We start from the raw sequence: 27,585 nt of genomic DNA on the forward strand, positions 1-27,585 counted from the left end.
GATTTCACTTGTTAAATCCACTTCAAATCAGTGTAGATGAAGGGGAGGAGACAGGTTAGAGAAGGATTTATACGCCTTGGGACAATGGAGACATGGAGTGTGTATGTGTGCCATTCAGAGGGTGAATGGGCAAGACAAAAGATTTAAGCGCCTTTGAACGGGGTATGGCAGTAGGTGCCAGGTGCACCGGTTTCTGTTAAGGTTTTTCATGCTCAACAGTTTCCTGTGTGTATCAAGGATGGTCCACCACCCAAAGGACATCCAGCCAACTTGACACAACTGTGGGAAGCATTGTAGTCAACATGGGCCAGCATCCCTGTGGAACGCTTTCGACACATTGTAATCCATGCCCCAACTAATTGAGGCTGTTCTGAGGGCAGAAGAAGGGGGGTGCATCTCAATATCAGGAAGGTGTTCTTAATGTTTGGAGTACTCAGTGTATGTACTATGCTGAGTGTGTAATGTGTCTATTTTGTATACAGCAGTACTGTGTGTCTAAGACAATAATCGCCTTGGGACCTTAAAGTTCATCCTATCCACATCACTGAGGATCTACCATGGTCCAAAACACACCAACACAGTCGTAAAGAGGCCACGACAACGCCTCTTCCATCTCAGGAGGCTGAAAAGATTCGTCATGGGCCCTCAGATCCTCAAAAAGTTCTACAGCTGCTCCACTGAGAGCATCTTAACTGGCTGCAGCACAGCTTGTTATGGCAACTGCTTGACTTCCGACCGCAAGGCGCTACAGAGGGTAGTGCGGACCGTCCGCACAAGACAACAGCCACGCAAGTCTGTGTGTACATTAGCAGTTCTTCTCTTATGTCAGACACTGACAGTCACTCAACTAGCAATGTCAGCTAACATTTTTTTTTACATTGGTAACTTAGTCTAGCGGCCAGCTATCTAAACTTTTAGTAAGCATGGTCAAATTACTGACCGGGTTGACCCCATTGATCATCAGATATCATATTAAAAACTGCAAACATTTGTCTCCACCCCATGGCAAAATGGGTACAGTTGCAGGGGGCACATAGATGTGGGTACACAGACCCACGAGCCACTGTGGCCCCTCATGATGAGTTACATTTTTTTGTGGCCTCTACCCTGCACTATAGGAACACGCGTTAGTGCCACACTCACTCACACAGGGAGAATAGTTTCTGTGTATGCATTTGCTACCTCAGACAGATGCACAACTGAGAACCACAAGAAGTTGTAAACCAGAGGGCACAGAAGACTGCAACAAAACATCTGAATCTAGATCTTTATTACTACAAAACCAAACAACAACCAAAAAAAAAAAATCTAGCAAGATTTCCAGAAGTATGTTTGTCATTGTGTGTGTTTTGTGCACGGCTGTGATGTGATATCATCATTAAAACAAGGTCAACAATTTTAAATAGCTGCCTGGTTGTGATCATGGTAATAATTAAAATCCCCAAATTGTAAAAAATATATTTGAATTGGCATGTTTTTTTCCCACCAGTGTTGTATCTACAGGCATGCTTGCATCGGATATGCATTGGGGTATTTCATTTTACTTAGGTTTTTTTTCTTGACAACAAATGTTTCCACTTAATTACGACGTCAGAATAGCCAATGCTAAAGCATTTTTACATGTCTTTAAAAACAAAGGGGAGGGGGGACAGAACAGGGGTTACTGGAATACTGTCTTTTAAACAGCAATATAACATTTGAACTGAGAAACAGAGAAACCATTAGTGGAGAAAGGTATCTAGGATACGCCTCAATGTCTATTTTTTTTGTATCCAGACTGAGCTTTCAGTAAACACACACAAACAACACAGTTCAGGGACAGGACACCTTCAGTTCAGGAACAGGGCACATTCAGTTCAGGGAGAGGACACCTTCAGTTCAGGGAGAGGACACCTTCAGTTCAGGGAGAGGCCACATTCAGTTCAGGGAGAGGACACATTCAGTTCAGGGACAGGACACATTCAGTTCAGGAAGAGGACACATTCAGTTCAGGGAGAGGACACATTCAGTTCAGGGACAGGACACATTCAGTTCAGGGAGAGGACATATTCAGTTCAGGGAGAGGAGACATTCAGTTCAGGGAGAGGACACATTCAGTTCAGGGACAGGACACATTCAGTTCAGGGAGAGGACACATTCAGTTCAGGGACAGGACACATTCAGTTCATGAAGAGGACACATTCAGTTCAGGGAGAGGACACATTCAGTTCAGGGACAGGACCCATTCAGTTCAGCGAGAGAACCCATTCAGTTCAGGGAGAGGACACATTCAGTTCAGGGAGAGGACACATTCAGTTCAGGGAAAGGCCACATTCAGTCAAGGGAGAGGACACATTCAATTCAGGGAGAGGACCCATTCAGTTCAGGGAGAGGACACATTCAGTTCACGGAGAGAACACATTCAGTTCAGGGAGAGGCCACATTCAGTCAAGGAAGAGGACACATTCAGTCAAGGGAGAGGACACATTCAATTCAGGGAGAGGACACATTCAGTTCAGGGAGAGGACACATTCAGTCAAGGGAGAGGACACATTCCGTTCAGGGAGAGGACACATTCAGTTCAGGGAGAGGACACATTCAGTTCAGGGAGAGGGCACATTCAGTTCAGGGAGAGGACACATTCAGTTCAGGGAGAGGACACATTCAGTTCAGGGAGAGGACCCATTCAGTTCAGGGCGAGGACACATTCAGTTCAGCGAGAGGACCCATTCAGTTCAGGGAGAGGACACATTCAGTTCAGGGAGAGGACACATTCAGTTCAGGGAGAGGACACATTCACTTCAGGGAGTGGACACATTCAGTTCAGGGAGAAGCCACATTCAGTCAAGGGAGAGGACACATTCAATTCAGGGAGAGGACCCATTCAGTTCAGGGAGAGGCCACATTCAGTTCAGGAAGAGGACACATTCAGTTCAGGGAGAGGACACATTCCCAAGTCAACACGAAGCAGTGACATTTTTCAGAAAAAAAGAGGACAAAAGAGAAAAAGCATTGAAATTCAAAAACGGTTTCAGTCTCTTTTACTTGATGAAGAAGAGGTGATATAAGAAGAGAAGCACATTTTGTCTTGAATGTTACATTTCATATCCTCCTTCAGATTTTCAAGCTTTAAGAAGAAATTATCCTATATATGCGCTGCAAGACTTGTGCTATTGGGACATATTGAGGCATTTGAGGAATCAACAACTAACAACAATAATAATACTAATAATTAATAACAATAATAATAATGAGAGGCAATCATCTTGGAGAGAAATAGGATAAGGAAGGAGGATAGGGAAGGAGGATAGTATGTGCTTCACAGGGAGTAGAGAAAAATCCACATTTTATTTTCACTGGTCCTTACTCTTTTTTTCTCAAACAAGTGAAATAGAGGGATTTTACAAGTAGCTGGAGTGAGATGATGGGGCAGCAAAAAGAGCTACTCCAGTGTTACCTCTCACCCCACCACACCCTCTCTGCAGTCCTGTACATGAGTTTCAGGAGATCCATTCCTCCCTTCAGTCGCCCCTCTTCTCCGCTCGTTCTCTTCCAGCCAAGGGCTCTGTCTCTGGCGTAGCCAGCAGCGGCAGCCCTGGGTCAGGTCTGGAGGAGCTGGAGTTCTTTCAGTACACGATGGGAGGCTTGGTGTAGGGTCTGTTCTCTGTTAGGGAAACAGAAACATCAGTTAATCAAGCCATCCATCCGTACTACCTCTATTAAGTCATCCATCCATCCGTACTACCTCTATTAAGTCCTCCATCCATCCGTACTACCTCTAAGTCATCCATCCATCCGTACTACCTCTAAGTCATCCATCCATCCGTACTACCTCTATTAAGTCATCCATCCATCCGTACTACCTCTATTAAGTCCTCCATCCATCCGTACTACCTCTAAGTCCTCCATCCATCCGTACTACCTCTATTAAGTCCTCCATCCATCCGTACTACCTCTAAGTCATCCATCCATCCGTACTACCTCTAAGTCCTCCATCCATCCGTACTACCTCTATTAAGTCCTCCATCCATCCGTACTACCTCTATTAAGTCCTCCATCCATCCGTACTACCTCTAAGTCATCCATCCATCCGTACTACCTCTATTAAGTCATCCATCCATCCGTACTACCTCTAAGTCATCCATCCATCCGTACTACCTCTAAGTCCTCCATCCATCCGTACTACCTCTATTAAGTCCTCCATCCATCCGTACTACCTCTAAGTCATCCATCCATCCGTACTACCTCTATTAAGTCATCCATCCATCCATCCGTACTACCTCTAAGTCCTCCATCCATCCGTACTACCTCTATTAAGTCCTCCATCCATCCGTACTACCTCTATTAAGTCCTCCATCCATCCGTACTACCTCTAAGTCATCCATCCATCCGTACTACCTCTATTAAGTCATCCATCCATCCGTACTACCTCTAAGTCATCCATCCATCCGTACTACCTCTAAGTCCTCCATCCATCCGTACTACCTCTATTAAGTCCTCCATCCATCCGTACTACCTCTAAGTCATCCATCCATCCGTACTACCTCTATTAAGTCATCCATCCATCCGTACTACCTCTAAGTCCTCCATCCATCCGTACTACCTCTATCCATCCATCCGTACTACCTCTATCCATCCATCCGTACTACCTCTAAGTCCTCCATCCATCCGTACTACCTCTATTAAGTCATCCATCCATCCGTACTACCTCTAAGTCATCCATCCATCCGTACTACCTCTAAGTCCTCCATCCATCCGTACTACCTCTATTAAGTCATCCATCCATCCTTACTACCTCTAACAGACATAAAATGAAAATTTCCCTAGTATTTTTCCACGGAGTAAGATTTACCCTGAGAAACACATTTGCCATGTATACTTGTTGAAGATGTTGTCAGTATGAGTATTACATTTTGGATCTCTTCTGCATATAAATAAAGTTGTTTACGCTCTAGAGGGTGTATATATTTCAAATGATGTGAAACTGAGTTTGTGATTTTTCAAGTTTTCCACGAGCATGAGAATAAAAGTTCAAGAGCAACCAATGGATTAAGTATCTATCTCCTTTAATGAAATGTGCGTCAGGAATAATATGGGCGATTAATCATTTAGTGTTAGTTGTCAACAGGAGGGGACAGCTGAAAGGGAAACAGCTGGATAACTGTGACTGGAGTCAGCAGCTGCGTGTTAGTCTCTACATGGTAGTGAAGTACCGGTAGCTCATCTTGCAGGAGTGGTTCTGCATGTTTCATATGTGTTCTGGGAACTGGGAAAAGAAAACATAACATAGGGTGAAACAGCACTGTTCGGTGGTGTTGGAGGATGAGGACCAGAAAGAGAGAAAATGAGAGAGGGATGAACTGTCTGTCTGTCTGTCTGTCTGTCTGTCTGTCTGTCTGTCTGTCTGTCTGTCTGTCTGTCTGTCTGTCTGTCTGTACTATCTGTCTGTCTGTTTGTCTGTCTGTCTGTCTGTCTGTCTGTCTGTCTGTCTGTCTGTCTGTCTGTCTGTCTGTCTGTCTGTATGTACAGTGGGGCAAAAAAGTATTTAGTCAGCCACCAATTGTGCAAGTTCTCCCACTTAAAAAGATGAGAGAGGCCTGTAATTTTCATCATAGGTACACTTCAACTATGACAGACAAAATGAGAAAAAAAATCCAGAAAATCACATTGTAGGATTTTTAATGAATTTATTTGCAAATGATTGTGGGAAATAAGTTGGCAATGACAGAGGTCAAACGTTTTCTGTAAGTCTTCAAAAGGTTTTCACACACTGTTGCTGGTATTTTGGCCCATTCCTCCATGCAGATCTCTTCTAGAGCAGTGATGTTTTGGGGCTGTTGCTGGGCAACACGCAATTTCAACTCCCTCCAAAGATTTTCTATGGGGTTGAGATCTGGAGACTGGCTAGGCCACTCCAGGACCTTGAAATGCTTCTTATGAAGCCACTCCTTCGTTGCCCGGGCGGTGTGTTGGGGATCATTGTCATGCTGAAAGACCCAGCCACGTTTCATCTTCAATGCCCTTGCTGATGGAAGGAGGTTTTCACTCAAAATCTCACGATACATGGCCCCATTCATTCTTTCCTTTACACGGATCAGTCGTCCTGGTCCCTTTGCAGAAAAACAGCCCCAAAGCATGATGTTTCCACCCCCATGCTTCACAGTAGGTATGGTGTTCTTTGTCCTCCAAACACGACGAGTTGAGTTTTTACCAAAAATGTCTATTTTGGTTTCATCTGACCATATGACATTCTCCCAATCTTCTTCTGGATCATCCACATGCTCTCTAGCAAACTTTAGACGGGCCTGGACATGTACTGGCTTAAGCAGGGGGACACGTCTGGCACTTCAGGATTTGAGTCCCTGGCGGCGTAGTATGTTACTGATGGTAGGCTTTGTTACTTTGGTCCCAGCTCTCTGCAGGTCATTCACTAGGTCCCCCCGTGTGGTTCTGGGATTTTTGCTCACCGCTCTTGTGATCATGTTGACCCAACGGGGTGAGATCTTGCATGGAGCCCCAGATCGAGGGAGATTATCAGTGGTCTTGTATGTCTTCCATTTCCTAATAATTGCTCCCACAGTTGATTTCTTCAAACCAAGCTGCTTACCTATTGCAGATTCAGTCTTCCCAGCCTGGTGCAGGTCTACAATTTTGTTTCTGGTGTCTTTTGACAGCTCTTTGGTCTTGGCCATAGTGGAGTGTGGAGTGTGACTGTTTGAGGTTGTGGACAGGTGTCTTTTATACTGATAACAAGTTCAAACATGTGCCATTAATACAGGTAACGAGTGGAGGACAGAGGAGCCTCTTAAAGAAGAAGTTACAGGTCTGTGAGAGCCAGAAATCTTGCTTGTTTGTAGGTGACCAAATACTTATTTTCCACCATAATTTGCAAATAAAATCATTAAAAATCCTACATTGAGATTTCTGAATTTTTTCTTCTAATTTTGTCTGCCATAGTTGAAGTTTGTCTGTCTGTCTGTCTGTCTGTCTGTCTGTCTGTACTGTCTATCTGTACTATCTGTCTGTCTGTCTGTCTGTCTGTCTGTCTGTCTGTCTGTCTGTCTGTCTGTCTGTCTGTCAGTACTGTCTGTCTGTACTGTCTGTCTGTACTGTCTATCTGTACTATCTGTCTGTCTGTCTGTCTGTCTGTCTGTCTGTCTGTCTGTCTGTCAGTACTGTCTGTCTGTACTGTCTGTCTGTACTGTCAGAGTAGAAAGACGAGAAGAGCAACACTCCTTGATTCTCAAATTTTATTCCAACGTTAATATGTTAATATGTACGGTCAGGATGACAACAGTCAGGATGACAACGGACAGGATGACAACGGTCAGGATGACAACGGTCAGGATGGCAACAGTCAAGGTGACAACGGTCAGGATGGCAACGGTCAGGATGGCAACGGTCAGGATGGCAACGGTCAGGATGATAACGGTCAGGAGGCAACGTTCAAGGTGACAACGGTCAGGATGACAACGGACAGGATGACAACGGTCAGGATGGCAACGGTCAGGATGGCAACGGTCAGGATGACAACGGTCAGGATGACAACGGACAGAATGACAACGGTCAGGATGGCAACGGTCAGGATGGCAACGGTCAGGATGACAACGGACAGGATGACAACGGTCAGGATGGCAACGGTCAGGATGACAACGGTCAAGATGGCAACGGTCAGGATGACAACGGTCAGGATGACAACAATCAGGATTACAACATCTGACATTGTGTTTACGTCTGTTCTATCTACTTTGTTTAACCTTCTCAGAATGTGCAGCGTGACGTGGAAACGTGTAGTGTGCTGGCAGATTGGAGATCGAGAAGAGCAACACTCCTTGATTCTCAAATTTTATTCCAACGTTAATATGTTAATATGTACGGTCAGGATGACAACAGTCAGGATGACAACGGACAGGATGACAACGGTCAAGATGGCAACGGTCAGGATGACAACGGTCAGGATGACAACAATCAGGATTACAACATCTGACATTGTGTTTACGTCTGTTCTATCTACTTTGTTTAACCTTCTCAGAATGTGCAGCGTGACGTGGAAACGTGTAGTGTGCTGGCAGATTGGAGATCGAGAAGAGCAACACTCCTTGATTCTCAAATTTTATTCCAACGTTAATATGTTAATATGTACGGTCAGGATGACAACAGTCAGGATGACAACGGACAGGATGACAACGGTCAGGATGGCAACGGACAGGATGGCAACGGTCAGGATGGCAACGGTCAGGATGATAACGGTCAGGAGGCAACGTTCAAGGTGACAACGGTCAGGATGGCAACGGTCAGGATGACAACGGACAGGATGACAACGGTCAGGATGGCAACGGACAGGATGACAACGGTCAGGATGGCAACGGTTAGGATGGCAACGGACAGGATGACAACGGTCAGGATGACAACGGACAGAATGACAACGGTCAGGATGGCAACAGTCAAGGTGACAACGGTCAGGATGGCAACGGTCAGGATGGCAACGGTCAGGATGGCAACGGTCAGGATGATAACGGTCAGGAGGCAACGTTCAAGGTGACAACGGTCAGGATGACAACGGACAGGATGACAACGGTCAGGATGGCAACGGTCAGGATGGCAACGGTCAGGATGACAACGGTCAGGATGACAACGGACAGAATGACAACGGTCAGGATGGCAACGGTCAGGATGGCAACGGTCAGGATGACAACGGACAGGATGACAACGGTCAGGATGGCAACGGTCAGGATGACAACGGTCAAGATGGCAACGGTCAGGATGACAACGGTCAGGATGACAACAATCAGGATTACAACATCTGACATTGTGTTTACGTCTGTTCTATCTACTTTGTTTAACCTTCTCAGAATGTGCAGCGTGACGTGGAAACGTGTAGTGTGCTGGCAGATTGGCTGTATGTTGCAACTCCTCTGGGAACTCTCCTCAGCAGCTCCATCCATATTTAACACGGCTCTGGCCCTCTGGCCCTCTTTTTTCTGCATAGACTGCAAACGACCTAATTGCAGCCGATCTGGGACTGCCATAAAGATTCACCTTGATATTTCATGCTCGCTCTTTTTTGCCAATTAGTGAGTTGCAAACTTGGAAATGAACGGTACCCAAGGGTCTCATTTGGTGTATGTAAGTATAGTGTTTGTTTTGAACTAAAGCAGGTTAGGAGAGTTTTGGTTATTTGGGTGTAGATTCCTGTAGGTGAAGATGCTGAAATGTTGTTTAATGAACAGGTGGTTGTGATAGGTGCCAGAGTGAAGACGAGTGTGTTAGTGTTGTTGAGGTCCTCATTTATCCTTTCTGGATCCTTCTCGTTGATTACTTTGCTCTCCCTGTGTCACCCCCAAACTCCTCTCTCACCCCACCTCCCTCTCTCACCTCTCTCTATCTTTACTCTCACCCCCGCCTCTCTCTTTCACCCCACCTCCCTCTCTCTCACCATCACCTCCCTCTCTCACACCCTCACCTCCCTCTCTCTCTCCATCACCTCCCTCTCTCACCATCATCTCCCTCTTGCTTCCTCTCACCCCCACCACCCTGTCTCCCACCATCACCTCCCTCTCTCACACCCTCACCTCCCTCTCTCTCTCCATCACCTCCCTCTCTCACCATCATCTCCCTCTTGCTTCCTCTCACCCCCACCACCCTGTCTCCCACCATCACCTCCCTCTCTCTTCCTCTCTCACCCCACCTCCCTCTCTCTCTCTCTCTCTCTCACCATCACCTCCCTCTCTCTTTACTTTCACCATCACCTCCCTCTCTCTCTCACCCCACCTCCCCCTCTCTCACCATCACCTCCCTCTCTCTCACCCCACCTCCCTGTCTCTCTCACCATCACCTCCCTCTCTCTCTCACCCCACCTCCCTCTCTCTCACCATCACCTCCCTCTCTCTCACCCCACCTCCCTCTCTCTCACCATCACCTCCCTCTCTCTCACCCCACCTCCCCTCTCTCACCATCACCTCCCTCTCTCTCACCCCACCTCCCTTTCTCTCACCATCACCTCCCTCTCTCTCACCCCACCTCCCTCTCTCTCACCATCACCTCCCCCTCTCTCACCCCACCTCCGATCTCTCACCATCACCTCCCTCTCTCTCACCCCATCTCCCTTTCTCTCACCATCACCTCCCTCTCTCTCAACCCACCTCCCTCTCTCTCACCATCACCTCCCTCTCTCTCACCCCACCTCCCTCGCTCTCTCACCATCACCTCCCTCTCTCTCACCCCACCTCCCTCTCTCTCTCACCATCACCTCCCTCTCTCTCACCCACCTCCCTGTCTCTCACTCTCACCTCCCTCTCTCTTTACTCTCACCATCACCTCCCTCTCTCTCACCCCACCTCCCTCCCTCTCTCTCACCCCACCTCCCCTCTCTATCACCATCACCTCCCTCTCTCTCACCATCACCCCCCTCTCTCTCACCCCACCTCCCTCTCTCACCATCACCTCCCTCCCTCTTTCTCACCCCACCTCCCTCTCTCTCACCATCACCTCCCTCTCTCTTTACTCTCTCACCCCACCTCCCTCTCTCTCACCCCACCTCCCTCTCTCACCATCACCTCCTTCTCTCTCTCACCCCACCTCCCTCTCTCTCTCACGCCACCTCCCTCTCTCTCTCACCATCACCTCCATCCCTCTCACCATCACCTCCCTCTCGCTCACCCCACCTCCCTCTCTCTCACCATTACCTCCCTCTCTCTCACCCCACCTCCCTCTCTCTCACCATCACCTCCCTCTCTCTCACCCCACCCCCCGCTCTCTCTCACCATCACCTCCCTCTCTCTCACCATCACCTCCCTCTCTCTCACCATCACCTCCCTCTCTCTCACCCCACCTCCCTCTCTCTCACCATCACCTCCCTCTCTCTCACCCCACCTCCCGCTCTCTCTCACCATCACCTCCCTCTCTCTCACACCACCTCCCCCTCTCTCTCACCATCACCACCCTCTCTCTCACCATCACCTTCCTCTCTCTCTTACCCCACCTCCCTCTCTCTCTCACCATCACCTCCCTCTCTCTCACCCTACCTCCCTCTCTCTCTCACCATCACCTCCCTCTCTCTCACCATCACCTCCCTCTCTCTACACCCTCCCTCTCTCTTTACCCTCACCCCACCTCCTTCTCTCTTTATTCTCCCTCTCGTCTCTTAATCGGCTTGTAAAATGATGTCACCTTCGTTTGTATTCAGCAGTTTCTGTTACCTCCACTCATATAGATTAATAAAAAAGACACAGGTCGGCATAATAAACCAACACACAGAGGAACCTGAGAAAGCGCAAAAAGCTTTTAGGCCCAGAAGTGGGATCTCAGCAAGGACAATCAAACCTAATGAAATCAGTTGTCAGTGCTAAGCTTGCAAAACTGTGAAGTCCAACTTGGGAGTGAAGCGAGGTGTAATTAGATTCCTCTCAGTGTAATGGATGGGCTGTGGGGGAGGAGGGGCCGGACAACATACTCCTAACTGGAGCTGTTAAACCCCTGTGAGAGAGTCAGTCGACTCCCAGTCCCCAAACAGCCAGGAGCTTCAGGAGAGGCCCCACGTGTCCTGCCGCAGCATCCCCACAGACAGACACCTCTGCTGGGCATGGTGGTGATGAGGCACTGGGCAGTCTAGTAGTGGACCGGGACTGGACAAACACACCTCATTAGCATGATGAGGCTCCAAGCCGGCACAGTTGAAACAGAGCTTAATTTAATAGCACTGTAATTCAGATGGATTGAGGTGGGTACCAGGCTGAAAAGTACCACCGGTGTAATTCAGATGGATTGAGGTGGGTACCAGGCTGAAAAGTACCACCGGTGTAATTCAGATGGATTGAGGTGGGTACCAGGCTGAAAAGTACCACCGGTGTAATTCAGATGGATTGAGGTGGGTACCAGGCTGAAAAGTACCACCGGTGTAATTCAGATGGATTGAGGTGGGTACCAGGCTGAAAAGTACCACCGGTGTAATTCAGATGGATTGAGGTGGGTACCAGGCTGAAAAGTACCACCGGTGTAATTCAGATGGATTGAGGTGGGTACCAGGCTGAAAAGTACCACCGGTGTAATTCAGATGGATTGAGGTGGGTACCAGGCTGAAAAGTACCACCGGTGTAATTCAGATGGATTGAGGTGGGTACCAGGCTGAAAAGTACCACCGGTGTAATTCAGATGGATTGAGGTGGGTACCAGGCTGAAAAGTACCACCGGTGTAATTCAGATGGATTGAGGTGGGTACCAGGCTGAAAAGTACCACCGGTGTAATTCAGATGGATTGAGGTGGGTACCAGGCTGAAAAGTACCACCGGTGTAATTCAGATGGATTGAGGTGGGTACCAGGCTGAAAAGCACCACCGGTGTAATTCAGATGGATTGTTACCTAGTGAATGTAATCATTGACAGGTAGGAAGGGAATAGATGTAACGAACGCTTTCATAACGGTAGTTCAGATTTCATCAGCCAATCACGATGAGGCTTGAATGCCATATTACAGAGATGATTCTCTTTTAAAAGTTTAGTCGAAGGAAAGTTCTTCACAGCATTAGAAAAAAACACAGGAAGAGGATAGATTTCCTTTAAGCAGTTACACAGGGACTAAAGGCTTTTGGGAAATGGTCTCATAATGTAACTCAATTCTCCTGTTGCATTGTTGTAACATGCTTGATGCTCATCACTGGCCATTGCAGGTGAAATGTGGACCTCTCTCTCTCTCTCTCTCTCTCTGGAGTGGTGTTTGGTGCATGCTGGGAATTGTATGAGCGAGTGTTGTCTGGAGTTAGATCGCCTATTTTTCCCTACTTGTTTTACTTTCAGTGCTGGGGTGGCAATTTTGTTTTCCTCAGGCTTAGGGGTGACTGTGGTGTCTACAACAGAGATGGTCAAGGGTCGGGTTTTATTGGTCGAGGCAGATGGTATGTTTTTATATGTTTTCTGTTTATGCTCCTAATGAGGGTACAGAGAGCATTGTTGTATTTGATCAAATAAAGGAAACCTGAAGACAGTGTGACCAAGAGGGGTGTATGGTTTTAGGGGGAGACTGGAACTGTACAGTGGATTTTACTGTTGACCGCACTGCTGAAGAACCTCACCTGCGGTCACCTGTCTGGTCTATTAATTAACTGAGTTTGAGCTTTCTGATGTGTGGAGAGTAAGGAATGCAAAGGTTAGGCTGTACACATGGTTAAAAGTTAATGAAGGTGGTGTCAATGCAGCAAGGTTAGACAGGTTGTATGTATCTGATCACTACTATAGTAGTTAATGAAGGTGGTGTCAGAAAGGCAAGGTTAGACAGGTTGTATGTATCTGATCACTACTGTAGTAGGGTTGGGAGGTTAGACAGGTTGTATGTATCTGATCACTACTGTAGTAGGGTTGGAAGGTTAGACAGGTTGTATGTATCTGATCACTACTGTCGTAGGGTTGGAAGGTTAGACAGGTTGTATGTATCTGATCACTACTGTAGTAGGGTTGGAAGGTTAGACAGGTTGTATGTATCTGATCACTACTGTAGTAGGGTTGGAAGGTTAGACAGGTTGTATGTATCTGATCACTACTGTAGTAGGGTTGGAAGGTTAGACAGGTTGTAGGTATCTGATCACTACTGTAGTAGGGTTGGAAGGTTAGACAGGTTGTATGTATCTGATCACTATTGTGGTAGGGTTGGAAGGTGTGATATTACTCCTGTGTGATTTTATGATCACCATAATGTGTCTGTTGATATTCACTTGTCCTTATTGGTATTTTATTGTTAAGTTGTTACATGATGTCATGTTTTGTGAAAAGTTTGTTGTTTTGGAGGGTTACGAATTTGGAGGGTTACGAAATGGAATTTTGAGTCCTTGAGACAATGGTGGGAGGTTGGGAAGGCCCAAATACGAGTGTTTTTTCACCTAATACCTTTTTTGCACTATTGGTTAGAGCCTGTAAGTAAGCATTTCACACTGTAAGGTCTACACCTGTTGTATTCAGCGCACGTGACAAATAAACTTTGATTTGATGTGAACCGTATACTGCTCTGTCTCATATTGAAGTTAGAGAGACTATCAGATCTCCCTGATGGGAAGGTGACCACGGATGACGGGGAGATGCGCCAACGCGCAGTGGATTTCTACTCTGCCCTCTATAAGGCGAAGGATTGTGATTCTCTGTGTACTGAACAGTTGTTACATGGACTTCCTCAATTGGGCCCTGAACAGAGAGTTGCTCTGGACTCTGACATTACTCTACAGGAGCTGTCCACAGCAGTTATGCAGCTCTCATCAGGCTGAGCCCCTGGCATCGAAGGTTTAACATCTGAGTTCTATAAGCACTGTTGGGGGGGATTTTATGAAGTGGTTCCTGTATCCTGTCAACGTGCTGTACTTTCATTGTTGCCAAAAAAAAGGAATTTGGCTCTTCTAAAAAATTGGCTACATGTTGCATTGCTGTGTGCATAATATACAATTGTATCTAACTGTCTCTCAAACAGGTTCAACGAGTATCTGGGGCTGTTGGTCCACAAGGACCAGTCTTACTGTGTACCTGACCGCTCTGTTGTTGATAACTTGTGTCTAATAAGAGATGTTTTAGACATTTGTAAACTGATGTGAATGTGGGTTTACTTTCTTTGGATCACGAAAAGGCTTTTGACCGTGTGGACCCCCAGTACTTGTTCAAAACAATGAAAGTCTTTGGTTTTGGGGATGTCTTTTTGTCTTGGATGAGTTTATTGTATGTTGGGCCTCATGTATGGTGAAGGTGGTTTGAACTGCCCCATCCTCGTCCAAAGGGGCATCAGGCAGGGATGCCCACTTTCAGGGCAGTTATATTGTCTGGTAATTGAACAAATGCTTTGTTTTTTAAGAGCGAGACTTACTGGTTTCTCTGTGCCAGCGGTTATGAAGGGTCCCACGATAGCACTGTCTGCATATGCAGATGACGTGACAGTTTTTATTACAGGGGGTGAAGATGTTAAGGTTCTCAAATGCATTAAATGTGTATGAGGGGCCTCCTCAGCTAGAGTAAATTGGGAAAAGAGCGAATCGCGGTGGGTAGGTCAGATTCAGACGGGGTCTGCTCCACAGTTACCATGGGGACTTCAGTGGGGCAGAGATGGGATGAAGGCTTTGGGGGGTTTTCTAGGTTCCGATGTCTTTCAGATAAAGTACTGGGAGGGTGTAGTGGAGAAAGTGTGTGCCAGATTGTCTAGGTGGAAATAGGTGCTACCCCAGATGTCTTATAGAGGAAGGGTGCTGGTAGCCAATAATCAGACTAATGATTTTACAGCCACCGGTGGGACTGATACAAGAGTTCAGAGAACCCTTGTCAATTTCTTCTGGTCTTGACAACATTGGATTAAAGCTGCGGCCCTGCATCTGCTACTGCACGAGGGTGGGCAAGGCCTGGTGGACATTTTTTCCAGGATCATGGTTTTCTGGCTTCAAGCAGCCCAGAGACTGTTGTACAGCTGTGACGATTCTAGCTGGGTCGACACAGCCTATACTGTACATTGATGTGGAGAGAGGGCTGTTTGGGCTTAGACAAGCACCTTTTCTTCTTAAAGCTAGAGGGGGGGGGGGGATTAATTGGTCTGGACTGACTCCATTTTATGAGGCTGTTATGCAGGCTTGGAGAGTTTTTGTCAAGTCCCGTAAGGCCGGCACGCCACCAGGGATGTGGCTTTTTGAAGAGGCTCTTTTTTACAACACTGCCATCCAGTCCCGTGCTCTGGGTTCAGCCAGCCTACGTTCATGTCTGGGGTGTACCAAGCTGGGTCATCTGCGGAGTAGTTGCAGATCGTTGGAGGAGCTGGGAGAAAGAGCGGGGATCCGATCATCTCGTCTACTCAGGAAGGTTGTAGCTGAGGTCTGCGACTCCTTGCCGTACTTCATTGGCAGTATGTGACTGACACTTCCAATTCTGTTTGGTGGACGGAGGGTCTTGATCATGTGTTCCCTGCGCTGAATGTTAGTGCTGCGGCGGGGGCATTAGAGGAGGACGTGGGGATGCTGTTTTCCTTCAATACCCCGGAGCTGGAGGAGTTCAAGGTGGTGGGAAAGAAGGCCATGTACAAAATCTGTGTAAAAGTGTCCCGTCATTCTTCCCTGGAAGGGGTCAAATCTACGAGGTGGGCGGGTGTGTTCGGTCCAGGTGCCTCCCCAAAAGGCTGTTGGCGGTCTTTATACAAACTGCCTATTGAAATGACAACAGCTGACTTACAATGGAGGATAATATATGGAGCCATAGTCACTAATATGCATCTGGTACACCTGGAACCTACTGTTGGGTAGGGTGTCCAACATGCATTTGGTACACCTGGATCCTACTGTTGGGGAGGGATGTCCAATATGCATCTGGTACACCTGGATCCTACTGTTGGGGAGGGATGTCCAACATGCATCTGGTACACCTGGATCCTACTGTTGAGGAGGGGTGTCCAATGTGCATCTGGTACACCTGGGTCCTACTGTTGGGGAGGGATGTCCAACATGCATCTGGTACACCTGGATCCTACTGTTGGGGAGGGAGGTCCAACATGCATCTGGCACACCTGGATCCTACTGTTGGGGAGGGGTGTCCAATATGCATCTGGTACACCTGGATCCTACTGTTGGGGAGGGATGTCCAATATGCATCTGGTACACCTGGATCCTACTGTTGAGGAGAGGTGTCCAATATGCATCTGGTACACCTGGATCCTACTGTTGGGGAGGGATGTCCAACATGCATCTGGTACACCTGGATCCTACTGTTGGGGAGGGAGGTCCAACATGCATCTGGCACACCTGGATCCTACTGTTGGGGAGGGGTGTCCAATATGCATCTGGTACACCTATTCGGGGAGTAGGGGTCTGTGGACGTGGTGGGAATGCTGGAGGGAATGTTGGCAGCGAGACTGAGGGTTAAGTTTGCCTACAACAAAATGGTTAACAATATTGATCTGTTTATAAGTATATGTGGTATTCAGAGGCTGTTGTGTTTAGTTACTGTGGAGGAAGATTTGGTGTTGTGTTTAGTTACCTTGAAGGAAGATTTGGTGTTGTGTTTAGTTACTGTGGAGAAAGATTTGGTGTTGTGTTTAGTTACTGTGGAGAAAGATTTGGTGTTGTGTTTAGTTACTGTGGAGAAAGATTTGGTGTTGTGTTTACTTACTGTGGAGAAAGATTTGGTGTTGTGTTTAGTTACTGTGGAGAAAGATTTGGTGTTGTGTTTAGTTACTGTGGAGAAAGATTTGGTGTTGTGTTTACTTACTGTGGAGAAAGATTTGGTGTTGTGTTTAGTTACTGTGGAGAAAGATTTGGTGTTGTGTTTACTTACTGTGGAGAAAGATTTGGTGTTGTGTTTACTTATTGTGGAGAAAGATTTGGTGTTGTGTTTAGTTACTGTGGAGAAAGATTTGGTGTTGTGTTTAGTTACCGTGGAGGAAGATGTGGTGTTGTGTTTAGTTACAGTGGAGGAAGATTTGGTGTTGTGTTTAGTTACCGTGGAGGAAGATTTGGTGTTGTGTTTAGTTACTGTGGAGGAAGATTTGGTGTTGTGTTTAGTTACCGTGGAGGAAGATTTGGTGTTGTGTTTAGTTACCATGGAGGAAGATTTGGTGTTGTGTTTAGTTACTGTGGAGGAAGATTTGGTGTTGTGTTTAGTTACCATGGAGGAAGATTTGGTGTTGTGTTTAGTTACCGTGGATGACAATTTGGTGTTGTGTTTAGTTACCATGGAGGAAGATTTGGTGTTGTGTTTAGTTACCGTGGAGGAAGATTTGGTGTTGTGTTTAGTTACCGTGGATGACAATTTGGTGTTGTGTTTAGTTACCATGGAGGAAGATTTGGTGTTGTGTTTAGTTACTGTGGAGAAAGATTTGGTGTTGTGTTTAGTTACTGTGGAGAAAGATTTGGTGTTGTGTTTAGTTACTGTGGAGAAAGATTTGGTGTTGTGTTTTTAATTGATGTGTAACCATGGTTTTGTTTGAGTGTTTATCGTGTTGAGTTCCCAGACCCAATAAAGGCTATTCAAACTCTCTCTCTCCCTCTATCGTATCTCTCTCTCTCTCTACCGCCTCTCTCTCTCTCTCTCTGTATCGTCTCTCTCTCTCTATTGTCTCTCTCTCTCTGTCGATCTTTCTCTCTCTCGCTGTCTCTCTCTCTGTCTATCTTTCTCTCTCTCGCTGTCTCTCTCTCTGTCTATCTTTCTCTCTCTCGCTGTCTCTCTGTCTATCTTTCTCTCTCCCGCTGTCTCTCTCTCGCTGTCTCTCTTGCTGTCTCTCGCTCTGTCTTGCGTGTCAGGGGAGGAGTGCTGTCTGTCTGTCCCTTGCATGGCCATCAGCAGTTCTCCTTGATGCCCTAAGGTCAGAAATGCTATGGCCCCATAATCCCAGTCTCCACGCTGTCATTAGTAACAACTGGCTCACACAGGAAAGCGGAACACCCAGGGTCACGACAAATACATGGATTTACAAGGCCAGCACAGGAGAATGTCAGAGCATTATGTCTTACTATAAGGAACACAGTAGTAACTGGGATTAACAATGAAATCACAAGGGGGTTGTGTTTGTGTTTATTTCTGTGCTCGCTGCAACACTGTCAATATAACCAGCCATGAGACATGGGGAGGGTGGAGGAGGAGGAGGGGAGGGTAGAGGAGGGTGAAGGAGGAGGAGGGGAGGGTGGAGGTGGGAAGGGTGGAGTAGGGGAGGGTGGAGGAGGATGGGGGAGAGGAGGAGGGGAGAGTGGAGGGGGAGGGTGGAGGAGGAGGACGAGGGGAGGGTAGAGGAGGAGGGTGGAGGAGGTGAGGGTGAAGGAGGAGGAGGGGAGGGTGGAGGTGGGAAGGGTGGAGGTGGGAAGGGTGGAGGAGGCCGGCGGGGAGTGTGGAGGTGGGGGGTTCTACAGAGAATGGAAGCTTGAAACATATATGCAACACCATCAGTTTGAGAGAGAGAGAGAGAGAGAGAGAGAGAGAGAGAGAGAGCGAGAGAGAGAGAGAGAGAGAGAGAGAGAGAGAGAGAGAGCGAGAGAGAGAGAGAGAGAGAGAGAGAGAGAGAGAGAAAGAAAGAAAGATAAGAAAAAAAGGAGAAAAGAGAGAGTATACTGAGAGGTACTGAGGAGAGGTACTAAGAACCATGTGTGGAGCATGTGCAGGCCACATCACCCCCAGCCCCCACTTCACTCCCTTCCCGTGACTCTGACCTTACTTTCCAACATTCACAAGTTCATCCAAATAATGTCACTTTGTGGTGGCGTATTGTTCTTTTCGGACTTTATTTGGGAATAGAGAGTCAAGGGTCAACCCAAAGCCCTGTTCCTTCTCCTTGCGTGCTGACCCCCCAGATCTCAGAGACAGAGACAGAGACAGAGAGGGAGAGTGAAGCTGCTTACCCTGTACAGCTGAGTTCTCCTGCTGGCTGCTGTTATGCTCTGGCTCAACCTCCGGTATCACTGCCTCTGAAATGGAACACAGCCATTAGACCAAGACTACTACGTCTTCCCTCTCTATCCAGATCATCTCTGCAGGACCCACATATATCAGGTGGAGAAGAAATTCGGTCCAAGAGACAAATTATGTTTCAAGTAGGGGGGGTTGCTATCTGTGATCGTACAGAAATAGGGGTTGGATTTAGCTAGATTTAGTCTGCAAATATTAAGAGAAGTGGCCAGATAGCTCACACAATAATGTATTAGTCCCTACAACGTCAGATAAAAGGAAACCCAATGCATTTTTTTGAATAAATTGATGTTTAATCAGCGTTGGAAATAATTACTCTGCCCACTGAAATGTTTACATTATATATATCGCTCTTTTTTTCCTTCTGTACTCCTGGTAAGATATTCAGAAATAAACAACCGAAAATGAGGAAGCTATCGAAACAATTTACCGTTTTAAGTGTTTGAATTGACAGTGTTTACGATAAGTATCTGTATCCATTTCCTCTCAGGGTAACAATGCTAATGCACTGGAAGTAATAACGGCTAGGACCGCTGCACTGATGACATGAAACTAAATATCTGTGATGCTTTCACAGAGAAGAATGAGGAAGACAAATATAAAAAGAGGTGGGGCAATGAGAGAGAGAGAGAGAGAGGGAGAGAGAGAGAGAGATGGAAAGAGCAGTGAAAGATAATAGGATGAGAAAGAAAGGAAAAATATAATAAAATAAATATGGAGGAGTGGAGGGGAGGAGGAGAGTTGAAGATGAGGAGGAGAGGAGGAGAGTTGAAGTTGAGGAGGAGAGGAGAGGAGGAGAGTTGAAGATGAGGAAGAGAGGAGAGGAGGAGAGTTGAAGATGAGGAGGAGAGGAGAGGAGGAGAGTTGAAGATGAGGAGGAAAGGGGGGGAGGAGAGTTGAAGATGAGGAGGAAAGGAGGGGAGGAGAGTTGAAGATGAGGAGGAGAGTTGAAGATGAGAAGGAGAGGAGAGGAGAGGAGAGGAGAGGAGAGGAAAGGAGAGGAGAGGAGAGGAGAGGAGAGGAGAGGAGAGGAGAGGAGAGGAGAGGAGGAGAGTTGAAGATGAGGAGAAGAGGAGAGTTGAAGATGAGGAGAAGAGGAGAGTTGAAGATGAGGAGGAGAGGAGAGGAGGAGAGTTGAAGATGAGGAGGAGAGGAGAGGAGGAGAGTTGAAGATGAGGAGGAGAGGACAGGAAGAGAGTTGAAGATGAGGAGCTGAGGAGAGGAGGAGAGTTGAAGATGAGGAGGAGAGGAGAGGAGGAGAGTTGAAGAAGAGGAGGAGAGGGGAGTACAGAGGAGAGGAGAAGAGTTGAAGAGGAGGAGAGGGGGAAAGGTAAAGAGGAGGAGGAGGAGAGGAGAGGAGAGAGTTGAAGATGAGGAGGAGAGGAGAGGAGGAGAGTTGAAGATGAGGAGAAGAGGAGAGTTGAAGATGAGGAGGAGAGGAGAGGAGAGGAGGAGAGTTGAAGATGAGGAGGAGAGGAGAGGAGGAGAGTTGAAGATGAAGAGGAGAGGACAGGAAGAGAGTTGAAGATGAGGAGCTGAGGAGAGGAGGAGAGTTGAAGATGAGGAGGAGAGGAGAGCAGGAGAGTTGAAGAAGAGGAGGAGAGGGGAGTACAGAGGAGACGAGAAGAGTTGAAGAGGAGGAGAGGGGGGAAGGTAAAGAGGAGGAGGAGGAGAGGGAAAGGAAAAGAGAAGAAGGAGGCGAGGGAAAGGTAAAGAGGAGAAGGAGGAGAGGGGGAAAGGTAAAGAGGAGGAGGGGGAGTGGGGAAAAGGAAAAGATGAGGAGGAGGAAAGGGGGAAATGTAAAGAGGAGGAGGAGAGGGAAAGGCAAAGAGGAGGAGGAGAAGACGGAAAGGTAAAGAGGAGGAGGAGGAGAGGGAAAGGTAAAGAGGAGGAGAAGGAGAGGGGAAAGGTAAAGAAGAGGAGGAGGAGAGGGAAAGGTAAAGAGGAGGAGGAGGAGAGGGAAAGGTAAAGAGGAGGAGGAGGAGGAGGAGGAGAGGGAAAATTAAAGAGGAGGAGTAGGAGAGGGAAAGGTGAAGAGAAGGAGGAGGAGAGGGGAAAAGTAAAGAGGAGAAGAAGGAGAGGAGGAAGGTAAAGAGGTGGAGGAGGAGAGGGGAAAGGTGAAGAGGAGAAGGAGAGGGGAAAGGTAAAGAGGAGACGGAGGAGAGGGGGAAGGTAACGAGGAGGAGGAGGAGAGGAGAAAGGTAAAGAGGAGAAGGAGGAGAGGGGAAAGGTAAAGATGAGGAGGAGGAGGAGAGGGGAAAGGTAAAGATGAAGAGGCGTAGAGGGGAAAGGTAAAGAGGAGGAGGACAGGGGAAAGGTAAAGAGGAGGAGGAGGAGGAGAGGGAAAGGTAAAGAGGAGGAGGAGGAGAGGGCGAGGTAAAGAGGAGAAGGAGGAGAGGGGGAAAGGTAAAGAGGAGGAGAGGGGAAAGGTAAAGAGGAGAGGAGAGGGGGAAGGTAAAGAGGAGGAGGAGGAGAGGGGAAAGGTAAAGAGGAGGAGGAGGAGAGGGGAAAGGTAAAGAGGAGGAGGAGAGGGGGGAGGTAAAGAGGAGAAGGAAGAGAGGGGGAAAGGTAAAGAGGAGGAGAGGGGAAAGGTAAAGAGGAGGAGGAGAGGGGGGAGGTAAAGAGGAGAAGGAGGAGAGGGGGAAAGGTAAAGAGGAGGAGGAGAGGGGAAAAAGGTAAAGAGGAGGAGAGGGGAAAGGTAAGGCGCAGGAGAGGGAAAGGTAAAGAGGAGAAGGAGGAGAGGGGGAAAGGTAAAGAGGAGGAGAGGGGAAAGGTAAAGAGGAGGAGGAGAGGGGGAAGGTAAAGAGGAGGAGGAGGAGGAGAGGGGAAAGGTAAAGATGAGGAGGAGGAGAGGGAAAGGTAAAGAGGAGGAGGAGGAGGAGAGGCTAAGGTAAAGAGGAAGAGGAGGAGAGGGGAAGGTAAAGAGAAGGAGGAGGAGAGGGGAAAGGTAAGAGGAGGAGGAGGAGGAGAGGGGAAAGGTAAAGAGGAGGAGGACAGGGTAAAGGTAAAGAAGAGAAGGAGGAGGAGAGGGGAAAGGTAAAGAGGAGAAGGAGGAGAGGGGGAAGGTAAAGAGTAGGAGAGGGGAAAGGTAAAGAGGAGGAGGAGAGGGGAAAGGTAAAGAGGAGGAGGAGGAGAGGGAAATGTAAAGAGGAGAAGGAGAGGAGAAAGGTAAAGAGGAGGAGGAGGAGAGGGAAAGGTAAAGAGGAGGAGGAGGAGAGGGGGAAGGTAAAGAGGAGGAGGAGAAGAGGGGAAAGGTAAAGAGGAGGAGGAGAGGGGAAAGGTAAAGAGGAGGAGGAGGAGAGGGTGAAAAGGTAAACAGGAGAAGGAGGATTGGGAAAAGGAAACCAGAAGGAGGAGGAGAGGGGAAAGGTGAAGAGGAGGAGGAGGAGAAGGAAAGGTAAAGAGGAGGAGGAGGAGACGGAAAGTTAAAGAGGAGGAGGAGGAGAGGGGGAAGGTAAAGAGGAGGAGGAGGAGAGGGGAAAGGTAAAGAGGAGGCGGAGGAGAGGGAAAGGTAAAGAGGAGGAGGAGAGGGGAAAGGTAAAGAGGAGGAGGAGGAGAGGGAAAGGTAAAGAGGAGGAGGAGGAGGAGAGGGACAATTAAAGAGGAGGAGTAGGAGAGGGAAAGGTAAAGAGGGGGAGGAGGAGAGGGGGAAGGTAAAGAGGAGGAGGAGGAGAGGGAAAGGTAAAGAGGAGGATGAGGAGGAGGACAGGGAAAATTAAAGAGGAGTGGGAGAGGGAAAGGTAAAGAGGAGGCGGAGGAGAGGGGGAAGGTAAAGAGGAGGAGGAGGAGGAGGAGAGGGGAAAGGTAAAGAGGAGGAGAAGGAGAGGGGGAAGGTAAAGAGGAGGGGGAGGAGAGGGGAAAGGTAAAGAGGAGGAGAAGGAGAGGGGGAAGGTAAAGAGGAGGAGGAGGAGAGGGGAAAGGTAAAGAGGAGAAGGAGAGGGGAAAGTTAAAGAGGAGGAGGAGGAGAGGGGAACGGTAAAGAGGAGAAGGAGGAGAGGGGAAAGGTAAAGAGGAGGAGGAGGAGGAGGAGAGGGGAAAGGTAAAGAGGAGAAGGAGAGGGAAAATGTAAAGAGGAGGCGGAGGAGAGGGTGAAAAGGTAAACAAGAGAAGGAGGAGAGGGAAAGGTAATGAGGAGGAGGAGGAGAGGGGAATGGTAAAGAGGAGAAGGAGGAGAGGGGAAAGGTAAAGAGGAGGAGGAGGAGGAGGAGAGGGGAAAGGTAAAGAGGAGAAGGAGAGGGGAAATGTAAAGAGGAGGAGGAGGAGAGGGTGAAAAGGTAAACAGGAGAAGGAGGAGAGGGAAAGGTAACGAGAAGGAGGAGGAGAGGGGAAATGTAAAGAGGAGGAGGACAGGGGAAAGGTAAAGAGGAGGAGGAGGAGGAGAGGGAAAGGTAAAGAGGAGGAGGAGGAGAGGGGGAGGTAAAGAGGAGAAGGAGGAGAGGGGGAAAGGTAAAGAGGAGGAGAGGGGAAATGTAAAGAGGAGAGGAGAGGGGGAAGGTAAAGAGGAGGAGGAGGAGAGGGGAAAGGTAAAGAGGAGGAGGAGGAGAGGGGAAAGGTAAAGAGGAGGAGGAGAGGGGGGAGGTAAAGAGGAGAAGGAAGAGAGGGGGAAAGGTAAAGAGGAGGATAGGGGAAAGGTAAAGAGGAGGAGGAGAGGGGGGAGGTAAAGAGGAGAAGGAGGAGAGGGGGAAAGGTAAAGAGGAAGAGAGGGGAAAGGTAAAGAGGAGGAGGAGAGGGGAAAAGGTAAAGAGGAGGAGAGGGGAAAGGTAAGGCGGAGGAGAGGGGAAAGGTAAAGAGGAGAAGGAGGAGAGGGGGAAAGGTAAAGAGGAGGAGAGGGGAAAGCTAATTAGGAGGAGGAGAGGGGGAAGGTAAAGAGGAGGAGGAGGAGAGGGGAAAGGTAAAGATGAGGAGGAGGAGAGGGAAAGGTAAAGAGGAGGAGGAGGAGGAGAGGCTAAGGTAAAGAGGAAGAGGAGGAGAGGGGAAGGTAAAGAGAAGGAGGAGGAGAGGGGAAAGGTAAGAGGAGGAGGAGGAGGAGAGGGGAAAGGTAAAGAGGAGGAGGACAGGGTAAAGGTAAAGAGGAGAAGGAGGAGGAGAGGGGAAAGGTAAAGAGGAGAAGGAGGAGAGGGGGAAAGGTAAAGAGTAGGAGAGGGGAAAGGTAAAGAGGAGGAGGAGGAGTGGGAAAGGTAAAGAGGAGAAGGAGAGGAGAAAGGTAAAGAGGAGGAGGAGGAGAGGGAAAGGTAAAGAGGAGGAGGAGGAGAGGGGAAAGGTAAAGAGGAGGAGGAGAAGAGGGGAAAGGTAAAGAGGAGGGGGAGAGGGGGAAGGTAAAGAGGAGGAGGAGGAGAGGGTGAAAAGGTAAACAGGAGAAGGAGGATTGGGAAAAGGAAACCAGAAGGAGGAGGAGAGGGGAAAGGTGAAGAGGAGGAGGAGGAGAAGGAAAGGTAAAGAGGAGGAGGAGGAGACGGAAAGGTAAAGAGGAGGAGGAGGAGAGGGGAAGGTAAAGAGGAGGAGGAGGAGAAGGGAAAGGTAAAGAGGAGGCGGGGGAGGGGGAAAGGTAAAGCGGAGGAGGAGGAGAGGGGAAAGGTAAAGAGGAGGAGGAGGAGAGGGAAAGGTAAAGAGGAGGAGGAGGAGGAGAGGGACAATTAAAGAGGAGGAGTAGGAGAGGGAAAGGTAAGAAGGGGGAGGAGGAGAGGGGGAAGGTAAAGAGGAGGATGAGGAGAGGGAAAGGTAAAGAGGAGGAGGAGGAGGAGGACAGGGAAAATTAAAGAGGAGTGGGAGAGGGAAAGGTAAAGAGGAAGAGAGGGGAAAGGTAAAGAGGAGGAGGAGAGGGGAAAAAGGTAAAGAGGAGGAGAGGGGAAAGGTAAGGCGCAGGAGAGGGAAAGGTAAAGAGGAGAAGGAGGAGAGGGGGAAAGGTAAAGAGGAGGAGAGGGGAAAGGTAAAGAGGAGGAGGAGAGGGGGAAGGTAAAGAGGAGGAGGAGGAGGAGAGGGGAAAGGTAAAGATGAGGAGGAGGAGAGGGAAAGGTAAAGAGGAGGAGGAGGAGGAGAGGCTAAGGTAAAGAGGAAGAGGAGGAGAGGGGAAGGTAAAGAGAAGGAGGAGGAGAGGGGAAAGGTAAGAGGAGGAGGAGGAGGAGAGGGGAAAGGTAAAGAGGAGGAGGACAGGGTAAAGGTAAAGAAGAGAAGGAGGAGGAGAGGGGAAAGGTAAAGAGGAGAAGGAGGAGAGGGGGAAGGTAAAGAGTAGGAGAGGGGAAAGGTAAAGAGGAGGAGGAGAGGGGAAAGGTAAAGAGGAGGAGGAGGAGAGGGAAATGTAAAGAGGAGAAGGAGAAGAGGGACAATTAAAGAGGAGGAGTAGGAGAGGGAAAGGTAAGAAGGGGGAGGAGGAGAGGGGGAAGGTAAAGAGGAGGATGAGGAGAGGGAAAGGTAAAGAGGAGGAGGAGGAGGAGGACAGGGAAAATTAAAGAGGAGTGGGAGAGGGAAAGGTAAAGAGGAGGCGGAGGAGAGGGGGAAGGTAAAGAGGAGGAGGAGGAGGAGGAGGAGGAGAGGGGAAAGGTAAAGAGGAGGAGAAGGAGAGGGGGAAGGTAAAGAGGAGGAGGAGGAGAGGGGAAAGGTAAAGAGGAGGAGAAGGAGAGGGGGAAGGTAAAGTGGAGGAGGAGGAGAGGGGAAAGGTAAAGAGGAGAAGGAGAGGGGAAAGGTAAAGAGGAGGAGGAGGAGAGGGGAACGGTAAAGAGGAGAAGGAGAGGGAAAATGTAAAGAGGAGGCGGAGGAGAGGGTGAAAAGGTAAACAAGAGAAGGAGGAGAGGGAAAGGTAATGAGGAGGAGGAGGAGAGGGGAATGGTAAAGAGGAGAAGGAGGAGAGGGGAAAGGTAAAGAGGAGGAGGAGGAGGAGGAGAGGGGAAAGGTAAAGAGGAGAAGGAGAGGGGAAATGTAAAGAGGAGGAGGAGGAGACGGTGAAAAGGTAAACAGGAGAAGGAGGAGAGGGAAAGGTAACGAGAAGGAGGAGGAGAGGGGAAATGTAAAGAGGAGGAGGAGGAGAGGGAAAGGTAAAGAGGAGGAGGAGGAGAGGGGAAATGTAAAGAGGAGGAGGAGGAGAGGGAAAGGTAAAGAGGAGGAGGAGGAGAGGGGAAAGGTAAAGAGGAGGAGGAGGAGGAGAGGGAAAGGTAAAGAGGTGGTGGAGGAGAGGGGAAAGGTAAAGAGGAGGGGGAGGAGAGGGAAAGGTAAAGAGGAGGAGGAGGAGGAGAAGGAAAATTAAAGAGGAGGAGTAGGAGAGGGAAAGGTAAAGAGGAGGAGGAGGAGAGGGGGAAGGTAAAGAGGAGGAGGAGAGGGGAAAGGTAAAGAGGAGGAGAAGGAGAGGGGGAAGGTAAAGAGGAGGAGGAGGAGAGGGGAAAGGTAAAGAGCAGAAGGAGAGGGGAAAGGTAAAGAGCAGAAAGAGAGGGGAAAGGTAAAGAGGAGGAGGAGGAGAGGGGGAAGGTAACGAGGAGGAGGAGGAGAGGGGAAAGGTAAAGAGGAGAAGGAGGAGAGGGGGAAGGTAAAGATGAGGAGGAGGAGAGGGAAAGGTAAAGAGGAGGAGGAGGAGAGGGGGAAGGTAAAGAGGAGGAGGAGGAGAGGGGAAGGTAAAGAGGAGGAGGAGGAGAGGGGGAAGGTAAAGAGGAGGAGGAGGAGGAGAGGGGAAAGGTAAAGAGGAGAAGGAGAGGGGAAAGGTAAAGAGGAGGAGGAGGAGAGGGGGAAGGTAACGAGGAGGAGGAGGAGAGGAGAAAGGTAAAGAGGAGAAGGAGTAGAGGGGAAAGGTAAAGATGAGGAGGAGGAGAGGGAAAGGTAAAGAGGAGGAGGAGGAGAGGGGAAAGGTAAAGAGGAGGAGGAGAGGGGGAAGATAAAGAGGAGGAGGAGGAGGAGGAGGAGGAGAGGGAACGGTAAAGAGGAGGAGGAGGAGAGGGAAAGATAAAGAGGAGAAGGAGGAGAGGGAAAGGTAAAGATGAGGAGGAGGAGGAGGAGAGGGAAAGGTAAAGATGAGGAGGAGGAGAGGGAAAGGTAAAGAGGAGGATGAGGAGAGGGAAAGGTAAGATGAGGAGGAGGAGAGGGAAAGGTAAAGAGGAGGAGGAGGAGAGGGAAAGGTAAAGAGGAGGAGGAGGAGGAGGAGAGGGAAAGGTAAAGAGGAGAAGGAGGAGGAGGAGAGGGGAAAGGTAAAGAGAAGGAGGAGGAGGAGAGGGGAAAGGTAAAGAGGAGGAG

General features: G+C 48.6%; 1 protein-coding gene across 6 annotated transcripts in view; it reads right to left on the reverse strand.

Moving 5' to 3' along the window:
* Positions 1 to 1,253: 1,253 nt before the first annotated feature.
* Positions 1,254 to 27,585, reverse strand: part of LOC139388470 (dachshund homolog 2-like) — a 282,435-nt gene continuing 256,103 nt past the window's right edge. For 2 of the 6 annotated variants that reach the window (XM_071135151.1, XM_071135147.1), the window contains 2 exons: positions 19,308 to 19,373; positions 1,254 to 3,643 (listed from right to left, as the gene is read on the reverse strand). In XM_071135151.1, coding sequence (XP_070991252.1) covers positions 3,606 to 3,643; positions 19,308 to 19,373 — 104 coding nt within the window. In that variant the 3' untranslated portion in view covers positions 1,254 to 3,605. The remainder of the gene's footprint in view (positions 3,644 to 19,307; positions 19,374 to 27,585) is intronic. The other 4 variants (XM_071135145.1, XM_071135148.1, XM_071135150.1 and 1 more) reach the window with 2 other exon arrangements.

This window comes from Oncorhynchus clarkii, chromosome 29 (genome assembly GCF_045791955.1).
Source record: "Oncorhynchus clarkii lewisi isolate Uvic-CL-2024 chromosome 29, UVic_Ocla_1.0, whole genome shotgun sequence".
Classification (NCBI taxonomy): Eukaryota; Metazoa; Chordata; class Actinopteri; order Salmoniformes; family Salmonidae; genus Oncorhynchus; species Oncorhynchus clarkii.